This window comes from Perissodus microlepis, chromosome 4 (genome assembly GCF_051167445.1).
Source record: "Perissodus microlepis isolate ML-2025 ecotype Zambia chromosome 4, ASM5116744v1, whole genome shotgun sequence".
NCBI classification, from domain to species: domain Eukaryota; kingdom Metazoa; phylum Chordata; class Actinopteri; order Cichliformes; family Cichlidae; genus Perissodus; species Perissodus microlepis.
In genome coordinates, this window is record NC_140464.1 from 24,697,453 (window position 1) to 24,710,624 (window position 13,172).

Consider the following 13,172-nt stretch of genomic DNA (forward strand, 5'->3'; position numbering starts at 1 on the left):
TGCTGCACATATCAGGTCATGTTTTTGATAAAGAGTTACTGCTTCCTGCCCAAAGGCAGGGCCAAAGATGCAGATGAGTTCAGACAGGAAGTAAATGCACATTAAAAAAAGAAAATAAACAACAGCAAAACTTCTAGACATGTGCTCATATTTATAAGTATAACCTCACAGTGGCTGGACAGTGTGGGAACGGCCACTATAGTTTCTTATTAAAGCCTCCAGCCCTCCATGAGGCTCACACCTGCCTGTGACTGTGACTGTGTCAGCTATTTCTGCTGTTTGAGTCGTTCTGCTTTATCACAAGCCTGATGAACAGATCTGCACGTTGTTCACACTCTTTCTTCTTTTCATTCATCTTATGTTGAGTTAATGTTGATCCTTCTCGGTCAGGTTTTAGCTTTGCATGTTACCTATAACATGCATGCATAAGGCAGGGTTTCACACTTCCGAGGTCCTCCTACCACCTCCACCCACACCCTTCTTTCTCTCTCTCTCTCCTCTTCCTCCCCATCCCCTTCCAGTTCACTTGCCAGCAGCAGCAGCAGCAGCACGGATCCGCAGCGCTGCTGCGGTGCACTGATGTCCCAGCAGAAACTTACGGTGCACACCGCAAACCGAGCAGGATGAAAACGAAAATAGATGGTAACCTCGAATTTTTTAAGAATCCGCCCTCTGCGTTTTTTTCCTTCTTTTCTCTAAGGTAAGATTAATCGAGGGAGTTTGTTAATGGCTTTGTGCATGTGGCTTGAAATTGAGAACTGCTAATGAGCCTGCGATAAGAACAGCAAAAGTTATAGCCGAGGTGCAGTTACACGGTCTGAATAAAGTGTTCCTATGAATTCGTTTTTAGGCATGCATTCAGTGTATGAGAAGAACAGCATGGAGCTGTTTCACTTTTGCGTCTTATTCAGTTGTAATAACCTGTTACACGCCTTTGTTCCAATGACAGAGTCTGTTTGTCTCTGCAAAGTAACAAACAAACAAACAAACAAAAAGCGCTATCCAAGCTTCACACGGTTCATATATTGCAGGTGTATCAATCCAAATGCAGCATCATTGTTCAGTAAACGTCTCTCTGTATCCCCGAGCTTGTCAGTCACTTAATTTGAAGTGACTTTTTGCGTAACTTTTTCTGTACATCCTCTTTAACATCGTCACTTCCCACAAACTCAGAGGTGGTTTGTGTTTTTAATCAAATTAAAACAGAAGTGACTGTAAAGCCCGTAACGTGCACTGCAGCCCCGCTCGTTTAGAAGTGAGGTGGTGACATTTTGTTTGGTTTAAGCGTTTTAAATCAATTGGTTGGCGTTCTCCTCCAGCTGAGCCACAGAACAACTGTCCCAGATTTGTGCCAGGTCTCAGATCACTGGGCTGGCAGCCTGTCAGGGAGCTGGCGTCACTGTTAGAGAGGCTGCCCTTCAACCATCTAAACAACTGGAGTCCTTTCAGAGGCTTGGGCCTGTGTTAATCGCTGACCTCTCTTGAGGATGGTGAGTGAACGAGGACAATGAACTAAACATGCTTTATGTGCTTAATAATTACTCCTTTAAACGGCCAGTTTAATATTTCATCAACTGCACCTTCTCATTGTGTTTGCTTGGTGGAAGTTTGGCAGATTTCATTATAGCCTTTGTCAGGCGATGCTCTCAAATAGAATCAGACGTGTTTGCACGTAACTGTTGCCGGGCCTCGTTTCCCCAGAGTTTTGTTGACCCAAGTCCCAAACATAAAAAAAAGAATTCACGAAACTAGTGACAGATGGCGAGTGTTAAACATGGCCACAGTGACTGATGTGTTTGCTTACCCTGCAGTTGTTTTGCAGTGCTTTCCTCACAGTATTTGTGCACTAAAAAATAAGTTAGTGAACCCGTCGGGGAGCTCTTAAGTGTTGTTATCTTCAGTGTTTCTGCACAAGTTTTGTTGACTCAAGAGAACATCAAAGTACGCGACAGAGGAGGAAAAGAAAGGTTATATACAAGTAAGTGCTTCCATGTACGCACTGTGATATCAGTTGAATCAGCGTAAACCCAGATGTCACACCTCTCAGTCATCACTGACAGAGTCAAATCATGTATAGTGCTCTTGAATGTGTGCAGCACAGACACCCTCATGGCAGGCTGTGAAGTGCATTGCCACGTTGCAGCAGTCGATCCTTGTAAAGTGAGCGCATGCTGTATTTTTGAGCTGTGTGTAATGGTCAGGGTGCTCTGACCTCAACCACAGTTTGCTGGTGCAGTGCTCTAAGAGGACGACGGCCCTCCGGTCCAGGGGAGGAAGTAACTTCAGAGCTGATCCACTCTGACTCAGCCCTGCATCTCCATATAAGTCTACATGCGACCATGCTTTGCTGCCAGCCTCTCAGATGTCTCCAGAGCCCATTTTTGCAGTTTGTGGGTCTGTGGTACCAGATGTTTAACTAACGCGGTAATTCCACTTGCAGCTGGGTGACTGACAGAGACAGGAAGCATGTTTGACAGTGTGTGTATTTTTTTGTGACATAGGGAAAGACAGAGACAAAGGACAGTGAGATTAATTAAAGTGAAAGCCTAAAATAGAAGCCGAGGGGGACACACACTTAAAGACGGAGGTATAAATGTGCTTCTCATCAGCGTCCCCAGATCCTTTATTTGATGCCCGTAATTGATGCACGCTGTTCCCATTACACTTTTCAGACCTGCATGTTTGCCACTGTGTCTGCAATCAGCCCGGCCGCTCATGTGAAACAGGTTTGTTTACGGATGCCCGCAGGTTTAATTTAGGGATAATTAGCATGTTTAGCACATCTAAACGTCTTTCTGTGTGTTCCTAACAAGGCCAATTGTAGGATTGAAGTTTCCAAACTGAGTTTATGTGCCGGAATTACACTTAATTTTACATGGAGAGCTGAGCTGAATTACTGCTCACAAAGTCACAAGAGGGGAGGAGGAAGAATATTATATAAAAGTCTGTTATGTACCTAGAAGAATTTGGCAGCTAGAAGAGCTGGAGAAACATAAAGCTGCACCATGAGAAGCTGTGACTGATTAACACACTTAGTAGTAATAATTCAAGGAGACTTTGTCCCTGTGTTTGCTTTTCGTTTGCGTCGATAGCCATTCATATGGTCCTTGTCAAACATCGCTAGGAACCTGAGTGAGTGCAGCACCGAGTTTGAGGCCAGTTCTACCAGTGCTTCTTATATGTACGCGAAAAGTTGTTCCACGATGCCAGTGTTTATGCAGCGTTTACTCTAGAGCAGGGGTGTGCAATTAATTTTGCCAAACGGGCCTCATGTAGAACTGGAACTGTTGTGGATGGCTGCACCAAAAATGCTTACATAGAGATAAAATTAATAATAAGCAGAATGTTGAGGCAGCTATAACTGTGAATTGGGGCTATGTAAATAAAATTGAATTCAATTGAATTGAGTTCATTGATGCAGCCCTCCACAACAGTCCCAGTTTCTAATGTGGTCCCTTGGAAAAGTTAATACTCCAACCCTGCCCTAGAGTGACTGCTAGCTGCTCCACTCTTTATGTAGTGGGAGGGGCACATAGAAACACAGGTGGACATTTGTTTAGTTATCTTTGCAGGGCATTCATTGACATTAAATAATTGCCAAGCTTCTCACTTCTAAATTTAACCATCAGAACAAATTGACAAAATTCTTAACTTAACCCCGACATAGTTCTAAACCCAAACCTAAAACTTAGTCCGAATTCTCAAAAATTCCTTTTCAACGGGTGTAGAAAGTGAGGACAGGCCATAAAGTTGTGTCTTTCGTTAAATGTCATTACTCTGCTCCCCACAAAGAAAGCTGGACATGTTTGGATCAGCAGTTTTTTAGAAAGCTGCAAACCATTCTGCCTGTTCTACACAGCAACATGTCGAAGCCACAATCACACAGACACAAGCATTTACTGCAGCTAGTGAATCTTCCTAACGTTCCTGTTTTCAAAACTCTGAGGTCATGATTGGCTGCACGCGATGTGTTTATGGGACATCTGTAAATTTTAGCTCCAAAATCACAAGTTGCACTCTGCCTGAAAGGGTGCTCCACTCGTTCATATGTAATACTAATGTGTTAGGAAATAGGGATAAAAACAAAAAGCTAGTCATATTTTTTATTTTAATTGAAGGACTTCAAAAGTTGGGGATTTAATCTAAAACTCCCAACAGCACAAAGCAGTTTCCAATCCAACTCTTTCCAAGGCTGGTGTTGTCATCTACACTGCATGTTTGCCTCTGAGGTTAATGGTTATCTGTCACTCACCTTCTTGTGCTGCACAGGCCCAAATCACTAAAGCTAAGTATTATTAAGCTGAGCTGAGAGATCAGAAGTGGTCAAATCCCCAGACTTTCCCTCTTCTTGTATGAATGGATATTGGCTCTTTCTGCAAATATGTCTACTTTTTCCTCTGATTTCTTTCCCTTCTTCAGGTCAGTAAATGTTATCTGTTTCAAAATCTTTGTGCTGGAACTGTATCAGTAACCAAAAATTAATAGGAAGCGATCTTAGCTCAGACCTATTCCCAGCAAGCGTGGTGCCATCATCTTACTTAAGTTCTTAGATCACACTTCCAGATTGGCCTGGCAGCAGCCTCGGCTAGTAACTCCTGCAGCCTGTGCCGTTAATCCATCGCTGGCCGTGTTGTTGAAAGGTCTCGTGTTTGGAGATTACTAGTGCTCCTTTTGCCTTGGATTCATTTGTTCAGCAGGAAGGAAGACAGTCCTCTAAGTGTGTCCAGGAAAAACAGAACCTGGGGACCTTCGGATGTTTTTGGAGAGTCATTTATTCAAAGAGCTGATTATTTCCCCACCTGTTGAGTCACTGCTTCAACATTAAGCTAAATCAGATTCTAAACTACAAAAGTGTGTAAAGGGTAAGGAGGTGAGTCTAAGTACACACAGAAGACCTCTGTAAGTCCCACGTCAGGTTTTATTTGTTAAGTTCGGTCACAGACTGCCCAGCAAATAATCGCAGCAGTGCAACATTTTAGAGCTCTGATGCATTTATGTCTGCCTGAAAACTCCTTGTTTAGGGTTTGGTCTCCTGTGTAACTCTCATCTCTCTCCTTTTCTCTCCCTAATCTTTAGCTTGCCCCATGTGAACTGAATGAAAACCTACCTGGCAAACACTGAAGTCCTAAGTGGATTGAAGAAGGCTAGTGAGGAAGTCCGAGAGGGAGGGAAGACAGAAGGGATTAGCAGCTAATCCAGTGCACGGACAATCCTGAAGGAGCTTTATCGTTCTCCCAGAACGATGCAGACAAAACAGTTACTGGATTACACCGCTTTACTTTATTGCCCTTTCCAAGAGCGCATCACCCTTCTTCTTTTGCTCTGATTGCTTTCGTTGGCTCTCAAAAGGTTTTACCTCTTGGGTACACAGGGAACAGAGGACAAAGAAGCCAGGCGACAAGGCCTGGGGACAGGATGTCCTGTGGACAGTGTGGTGCCGCACATGGATAAATCTTTTCAGCGGTAGACTGTGCATGGCAGCGGACGCCCTGTTTTTTGTTTGCTCGGACACTAAGGAAGACAAGTGGAGAACAGCGCAGTGGATAAGACACTTAAGACCCTCTCAGAACAAACACTTAATGCCAGTAAGCAATATCGGAAATGCAGCAGTGTTAAATTTCAGCTGTATTTTTTGAGTCTTTACAGAAAGTACCTGAAAGCTTGTGAACCTCAAACAAGATAAAGCTCACTGACTAATAAAAGCAAAAGACTGACAATTTCCATTCAGTGATTCAGAATGCTTGCATTTCATCACTGCTTGCCCCGTGTGCATGCAATGTTCATGAGTTGCTAAAGTGCGGTTAGAAACCACAGACGACCTGAGTAACACCTCAGGCACACACTCAAGTGTTTGTCTCAAATTTAGGCTAATTTAGGCTATCAGTAATAGTGAGAAGAGAAAGTACGTCAAGTGAAGGGATGTAGTAATATTTCTGTTATACCCTTTAATATCTGCTGTTTTTTTCTGTGTAAAAGCCTCATAAAAGGGAAATTAAGCACACCTTCATAAGACTTCCTGGTGACATGATTCTCTTAATGTGTGCAAGCAAAATTTAAGTTCTTCAAGAGTAAACAAAGGATTAAATTAAGTGAAAGCACTATAAAAACCAGCCTGGTTTATTGTTTTCAAACAGCTGTTTGACAGCTGAGTGTCCTTTCAGCTGTGAAGTGATTTTCTTTTCTTAATTTGCTGAATAACTACTCAGTCAGCCTTATGCTCTCAGGCTGAGGTAACCAGAGGAAGCGTGGTTTGACGTTTATCTTTGTTATTTTGTCATCACCGAAATCTACAGTTGCGCAGTAGAAGTACGTTTGGTCATTTTGGACAAAAGCAGCGGTGAATGAGTGGAGACAGAGAGGGTGAAATAGACGGGGACGGCTCTACATTCATTTTGGCATCTTAGAGTGGAGTTGTAAAAGGACGCCGGGGGCAGGCAGTGGTTGAATAGCTGGCTGTGACTGTATTGAGAATTGATTATACACACATTCTCTGCTGACTGAACGACCACATATTTCTGTTCTCTCTCCTCGCTGTCCAGGCTTTTCAATTTTTCCTTCTTTTTTTTTTCCAGTGGACCCCAAACTGGATTTCAGACTTGACTGACGTGTAGTCAGAGTCCAGGCGTTTCCATTCAAATTTTAAAGGGAAATTCCGCAACTTTTCTTTGCCACTATGAGTCTTGGAAAGCTGCCAGGGATTAAAGGCCTTGTGTCTGGCTCTCAAGGGAAACGTCGCTTCAAGAGCGACCTCTCTGTGGACATGATCAGCCCACCGCTGGGAGATTTCCGGCACACCATGCACGTCGGTCGTGGCGGGGATGTGTTTGGCGACACTTCCTTCCTCAGCAACTACGGAGGCATCAGGGAGCCAGGAAGTCCAGACTCAGCGAGCAGCTCCAAAACAACAGGATTCTTCACACGCACCTTTCGGCATGTGCGCAAGACTTCTGGTCCGCGGCCACGAGGGGGTTCTCGCGATTTGTCTTCCCCGCCGCCAGATATCTCACCTATCATCAAGAATGCGATCTCCTTGCCCCAGCTGAACATAGACTCACCCAATGGGTGCCTGCAGAGGGTGCTGTTCCCCAGCTCCATCAGCTCAACAGATGATTCCTTCTGCACATATGGTGAGATAATACAGATAATCACTTCCAGCATGGGACTGGACTTATGTAAAGCATCTTAGTGGTGAGATTATCTTCATTAAAAGTGAGCAGAGAAAATGTAGAGGCGGCGATCATACGCAAATATAACGGTTTATTAAGAAGGCAGCAGCGTGTTATCTGAAAGAGTGTCACACGAGCTATGGCGGCACAGATTAATCGACTTCGAGCACAGACTGTGTGCGCTCGTGTTGACAGTGGGACTGCACAGTTGGCTGAAAAGGTCAAAGGTCACAATACAAGCCATTAGAAGCACTATCCATTTACAAATTGCTTGTTCCTGTTACGTCAGATAAACCTGTGAGGTTGTGACAGAAGCTTATTTTGAAACTTATTTCTGAAACCTCACAAATAAACCCAGCAAGATAACCAGAATTGTTACCTCTTATAATAATGAATATACTTTAGCCTTCAGCCCCTCCTTTATCTCACACACATTTTTGATCTTTTTAGTTTTTATTATCCAACAGAGGCTACATAGGCTAGACTACATGTGTCAAACATGCCTACGAACATTGCCTTGACATTTGAAGGTTTTGAGCTTTTAAAAAGCTACTGAAGATCGTCTTGCATGTGTAACAATACTACTACTAATAATAATAATATTGATATTAAGATTCTCTGAAGGACATCTTGCACGCGATTAAATGCCAAAAGGCACAGTATTCATAAAATAACAGGTGGAAACAAAATCAAAAGTTAATACATCATAGAATTAAAGATCAAACAGAGCAGGGAAGCTTTAAAAAAGAGAACTCCAAAGAAAAAAGCTCCACAAAAGTTTGTGGTGGTCAGATGAGCAGGTGGCTTAAAGAGATCAACAGAGGGAATCCCATGAGCATATAAAGGAGGGGAAGTGTGCAGAACATCAGAGAGAAAATAGGAATGGAGGTGCGATGTTATGGTGAGACTTTAAAGTAAGAAGCAGAATCTTAGACTGAGTGTGGTATTTTACAGGAAGTCGGTGAAGCTGTTAAAGGACTGGAATAATTAGTTCTGTGAAAGATGTTTTTGTATTGACACCAGCAGATGCATATTTTTAATCCTTTGAACTCTGTAGAGAAGTTTGTGTGGTCAGCCAGAGAGGATAGAACTACAAAAAACAATACAATATGTAACCAGAGCATGTTTTAGAGTAGCAGTGCTGTTAGCTGTGTGGATAGAGAATACCACATTTGTCCAGTCAGACGGACTGAATGTCGAAAAACTGCATCCTGTTGCTGAAATTGTAGTTATTATTTTTTAAGACACATCAGCATCGTCTGTTTTTTTTGTACTTGGTCTGACATTTGACATTTGACAGTCTTGATAAATGTGGAACTCGTGGTTTCTCCTCACCTCACATGGGACAAAGTTTTCTATTGTAGAATAAGAATGATTAGTATTGGCAGGAGGGGCACAAACCAAGGTGATTATATGAGTTTGACGTCATGATCTTCTAGTCTTTTAGAAGCTTTGCAATGCCACATTAACATCACAGCCAATTTGTTCTATTTTGTTGTTGAGATAGAAGTTGCTGCAAAAGGTATTTATATAGAAAATTAAATGTGATGCCCAAAAATAACCAGGCAGCGAGCCAGTATCTAAGCCATGCTGTCATATTCAAGATGAACTATGCCAAATCTTCATTCAGCTTGTTCTTCAAATTCAAGCTGTTACTATGATACAATTTCTCATTGTCGTCTGAGCTCACTCTCCAGCAGACTTGGACTATTAATACAGAGGGTGAGGTTGCCCTTCTTTCAGCACCATTCCCACATTCCTCCAGGCCAACCGGTAAACACGCCGGCTTCTTCTGAATCATTTGGAATCACCAAGGCAACACCTGTACACAATTAGGCCCATAAACACACACACTTACACATACACACAGCTGGTTTGGAAGAAAGAGAAAGACTCGCAGGGCTTTTCCTGTCATCTCTGTGTGCGTGTGCCTCAGTGAACGCCATAAACACACCATTCATTATATCTGCTGAGCGTTCAGAGCTTATCAGGCAGTGGTCTGCAGTGTGGAGACTGGAAATCCCCTTTTGCTCTCCAGATTTATTACCCACTTCATAAGGAATGCACACAAAGTTGATGATGTAAGCCATCAGAGAGAGAGTCAGTGAGCTAAGGCACGAGCTTTTTCGTATCAGTCTTGAATTCGCCCTCTGTTGTCATTTGCAACTATAGTTTTTTCACTGATGCTCTGCAGTCTGGATTTTTTTCTTAAACATTATTTCTCAAATTTTTACACATAGAATTTAAAACTAAATCAATCAAACATCACCAGCACTTCACTAACGTTGCTGGACTTCCATTATAAAACATTTAACACCCTTCACTGCTCTTGCATTTCTGCTGACTGACAGTTAACAGTAAGTGATGGTGACACTAATTCACAGTGTTTACGGCAGCGTGAGTTATTGTTGGATAGGCACCGTGGAGCCTGACACTACCAGTGGGTTGTTACATGCTGCCCCCCTCTGGTCAGGGAGCTAAACTGCAGAACATAACCTCCAGCTCACACTTAAGAATTAAAGCTTATTATTATTTTTTTAACATACAGGCATTATTCTTTTTCTGATCGTGATATTCAGATTTTCAAACTGCAAAGATAATTGTTTTTGAAGTAACTCAAAAAGTGTAAAAAGCAGCGTGGATCTGTCCTCACCTCACATGTGCATACATGGAAAGCTGGAGGCAGGACCAGCAGCAGAAGACCAACAGACTGATCAGAGTAGAGAGCAGATATGACACTGATCAGTATATGGCACTGCAGGGAGGAGCTGGAGGGGAGATGTGTTATAAAGCAGCTTGTAGTAATTGTAGGTAGATATAAGCAACTTAAGCAACATGTGGTCATTTCATGATCAGCTGAGGTTCAGCCTATGTTTGTTCTTGTTCGCAGATCAAAAAAAGGATTCGTTTGATTTGGTAATATAATTAATTCACATCTTTTTGTCTTTGTTTGCAGGTCTGCAGTCTGGGTTTGTCACTCTGCCGCGCCTCTCCCGCATCGACAGACAATTCCATGATGGAAACGCGCAGAAAGGCTCGGCACCAGACAGTGGCAGGCTAACACGTACGCGCTCGGACTCCCTCACTTCCTTCACTGTGGACCTCGGCCCTTCTCTCATGGCTGAGGTCTTGGGCTTGATTGACGACCCCAACCGCCTTCGGATATCCAATCACAGCCAAGAGGCAGGGGAGGAAGAGCAGGGTGAGGAGGGAGACGACAACAGCTCGCTAACAGAGACGCCCGTGCAGACCCCTCTAGTCACCTCACCCGACCTTTCCGTGTGCAGCGGGTCAATCGGGCAGGACACGAACAACAGGCGGTGCTCTGGTACTTCTGATTTGACAGAGGAGGAGGACAGGAAGTCTGTAAGGACACCGGATGCGTCCGCTCGGTCTCCTCATAGATCGGAGCCTGTCATGGAGGCAGAAAGGTTCCAGAAGGCTGCTGACGTGCTGTCCCGCCACTACGGTGGAGGATCCTTCACGAAGGGAGTGAGGAGGAGCAGTAGCGGTACAAACCAATCTATTTCCCAAAGCCGCGAAGCATCTCCCGAATTAAGTGAAGAAGAGGAGGAGATAAAAGTATAGATGTCAAAACTCTGAAACTGTCCAGCGACCTGGGTTCACGAGGGAGGAACGTGTGACTTTCTGTTCCTCAACAGAAACATCCTTCATCCTTTACACATGCATATACACGGAAATAACTGACCAATACTCAGTCATGATGCCAGACCTCCCCCCTCTTCCTGGACAACACTGCTGTTGTGATATTAAACTGTCTATTTATTTGTTGCTTTTCAGTATACAGACAACTAACACTATGTAGTCATGATGTTCTGAAGCAAATTAAAAGAACAATAAAGAGTTCGCAGGGCTGAGGTGTCAAAGGGAAGCTGGGATTTAAAGGAACAAAGTAGCTGCATTATGTTTCAATATTAACACATTACTACAGTCCCTGTAAATAAATTTAACAGAAGGGATTGTTTTGTTTTTATTTTGTTTTTTTACAGGTTCAATTCTAATACTAATCCAAAGTCTATATGATGACCTCCTGTAACAACTATAATACTCAGTAAACATGTATCAGTGTTAGACTCAATGTTGAATAAAGTGTGGGCTGGTGTAATAAAAGACTGATTTAAAACATGAAATATCTGCTTACATTATCCATTAATGATGTAATCCCACTCCCACTATTAGTCTCTCCTCTGGATTTCCTTATCTTAATGTTTTACTGCAAACATAAAACGTGGCTGATCCTGATACAATGCAGCTCAGTCTACTGTGATCCTGCCTCATAGACTCTGATTGGCTCTGAGTCTCACTCTGACTCATGACCTACTTTGAGAGGGGATGGTCCGCACCACTACAGTGGCCGGAGTCAGCTTATTTACAAGTCCTGTTTAAATGTGATAAAGTGCTGCACAACGTCAGACATCGGTGATAACAAATGAGAAACTCTGAGAAGTGTTTCAGCTGTGCGCCCTGCCTCATATACACTAAAGGTGACAACACTTCTACAAAAGAAGTGTGTCTGAATTAGAGGGAGACAGGTGGAAACAGAACATGCAAGGAGCAGAGATAGTTAAGGTAGAGGAGTTTAAATACAACCATCCAAAGAAATGGTCAGTGCACAAGAGAGGCGAAGAAGAGAGAGCAGGCAGGGTGGAGCAGGTGGAGACCAGTGTTAGGGATGTGTGACAGAATGATAGCAGAAAGAGTGAAAGCAAAGGTTTATAAGATGAGAGTAAGATCTGCTGTGATGCTTGGTTTGGACACAGTGGCACTAACAAAAAGACAGGAGGCAAAACTAAAGACATGAAGAAGAAGAAGAAGAAGAAGAAAAACAAGAAAAGAAACACCTGTGCATTCTTGATAATAACTCCTCCACAAACCTCCTCTTTTATCTATCTTCCAGATTAATTTTAGGAACTGATACATCCTTCAAGGTTGTGTACTAAGCCTGACTTCTGGTCTGGTTTGTATTTGGAAGAAGTAATGTTGAGGCTGCTGCAGCGTCTCTTGGTAAACCGTAATGGAGCTGCATGTCCTGCAACTTCATTGTATGTATTAATTTAATGATCATAATCTCTTAATCTCTAAATTTTCATTTATTTGAATGAATATTTATTAGTTTATGATTTTTTTTCACTTAAGTAAATGTTTAATAGTGAATGTAGTAGACCGATTCTTTGGGTTCAGTCATGTCTTCGACAACTCTGTGTTCACCACGCTTGTTGCAAAGACGTGCAAAAGCACACCTGAAAATGTGTGTGCAAAACTGAATTTAAGACGAATCCCTCAAAAACAGCAAAGCTCTGCAGCTGCGCAGGTCATGTGGTGATAGAATAAGTACACTGGTATGTGTAAGTACATTTTCTTTGTCAGCAAGCGAGCTAAAATGTATTTAGCTGCCAAATGGAGATTATCAGTGTGATTAGATTAGTTTGTTAGGCCAGCTAGAAGCCTGCTGGACACTCCTAGGTGAGGTGTTTCAGATATGTCCCATCAGGAGGAGCCGCCGAGTTAGAACTGTTACATGTTTTGGCTGGCTTGCGAAATGCTTTGGGAGCATCAGTAGCATCAGTAGCATGAGTAAGACCAAATTTTCACTCTGTGCTACCTCAACACTCAGCATAACTGCTGTTACAGTCGATCTGATGTGCTCGCTTTGCCTGCGAATATAACAATGACAACGCTCAGATCAATGTATTTTCTAAAACTACCTTACATAATAACCAGTAAATAGCCGAGCCTTAGTTTAGTCCAGATTAAACATACTATGAAGAACAAAATGGGACATCATTGAGAGCCACATTTCTTCATGGGAGACTTCATTTACTCACTCATACACGCATGAATCTTTTTCAGGAGGGTTCCAACCATTAAAGACAAACTGGAGCTACAATCCGTGTTGTGTACCAACTTGAAACCATTTGTGGTTGATTTTATAGATCTCACTAAAAATAGGCTGTATGCCATTCAAATGCAATAGTATGCCGATTG

General features: G+C 42.7%; 1 protein-coding gene across 3 annotated transcripts; it reads left to right on the forward strand.

Moving 5' to 3' along the window:
• The first annotated feature begins 510 nt into the window (after window positions 1-510).
• Window positions 511-11,317, forward strand: cdc42ep1b (CDC42 effector protein (Rho GTPase binding) 1b). Of its 3 annotated transcripts, none has more exons than XM_084926691.1 (4): window positions 511-700; window positions 1,320-1,490; window positions 5,077-7,127; window positions 10,123-11,317. In XM_084926691.1, the coding sequence occupies exons 3-4, from the start codon at window positions 6,674-6,676 to the stop codon at window positions 10,752-10,754; spliced, it is 1,086 nt and encodes a 361-aa protein (XP_084782817.1). In that variant the 5' UTR covers window positions 511-700; window positions 1,320-1,490; window positions 5,077-6,673; the 3' UTR covers window positions 10,755-11,317. The 3 variants fall into 3 exon arrangements, with proteins under 3 accessions (XP_084782817.1, XP_084782816.1, XP_084782815.1); XM_084926690.1 differs by lacking the exon at window positions 1,320-1,490 and having other exon boundaries at window positions 5,077-5,585; window positions 6,573-7,127; XM_084926689.1 differs by lacking the exon at window positions 1,320-1,490.
• Window positions 11,318-13,172: the final 1,855 nt, after the last annotated feature.

What these genes read in the sequence shown, in the direction of transcription:
- cdc42ep1b (XM_084926691.1), top strand. Translation starts at nt 6,674, where the DNA reads ATGAGTCTTGGAAAGCTGCCAGGGATTAAAGGCCTTGTGTCTGGCTCT. An exon ending in TGATTCCTTCTGCACATATG is followed by an intron (nt 7,128 to 10,122) that starts GTGAGATAATAC and finishes CTTTGTTTGCAG; the next exon opens with GTCTGCAGTCTGGGTTTGTC.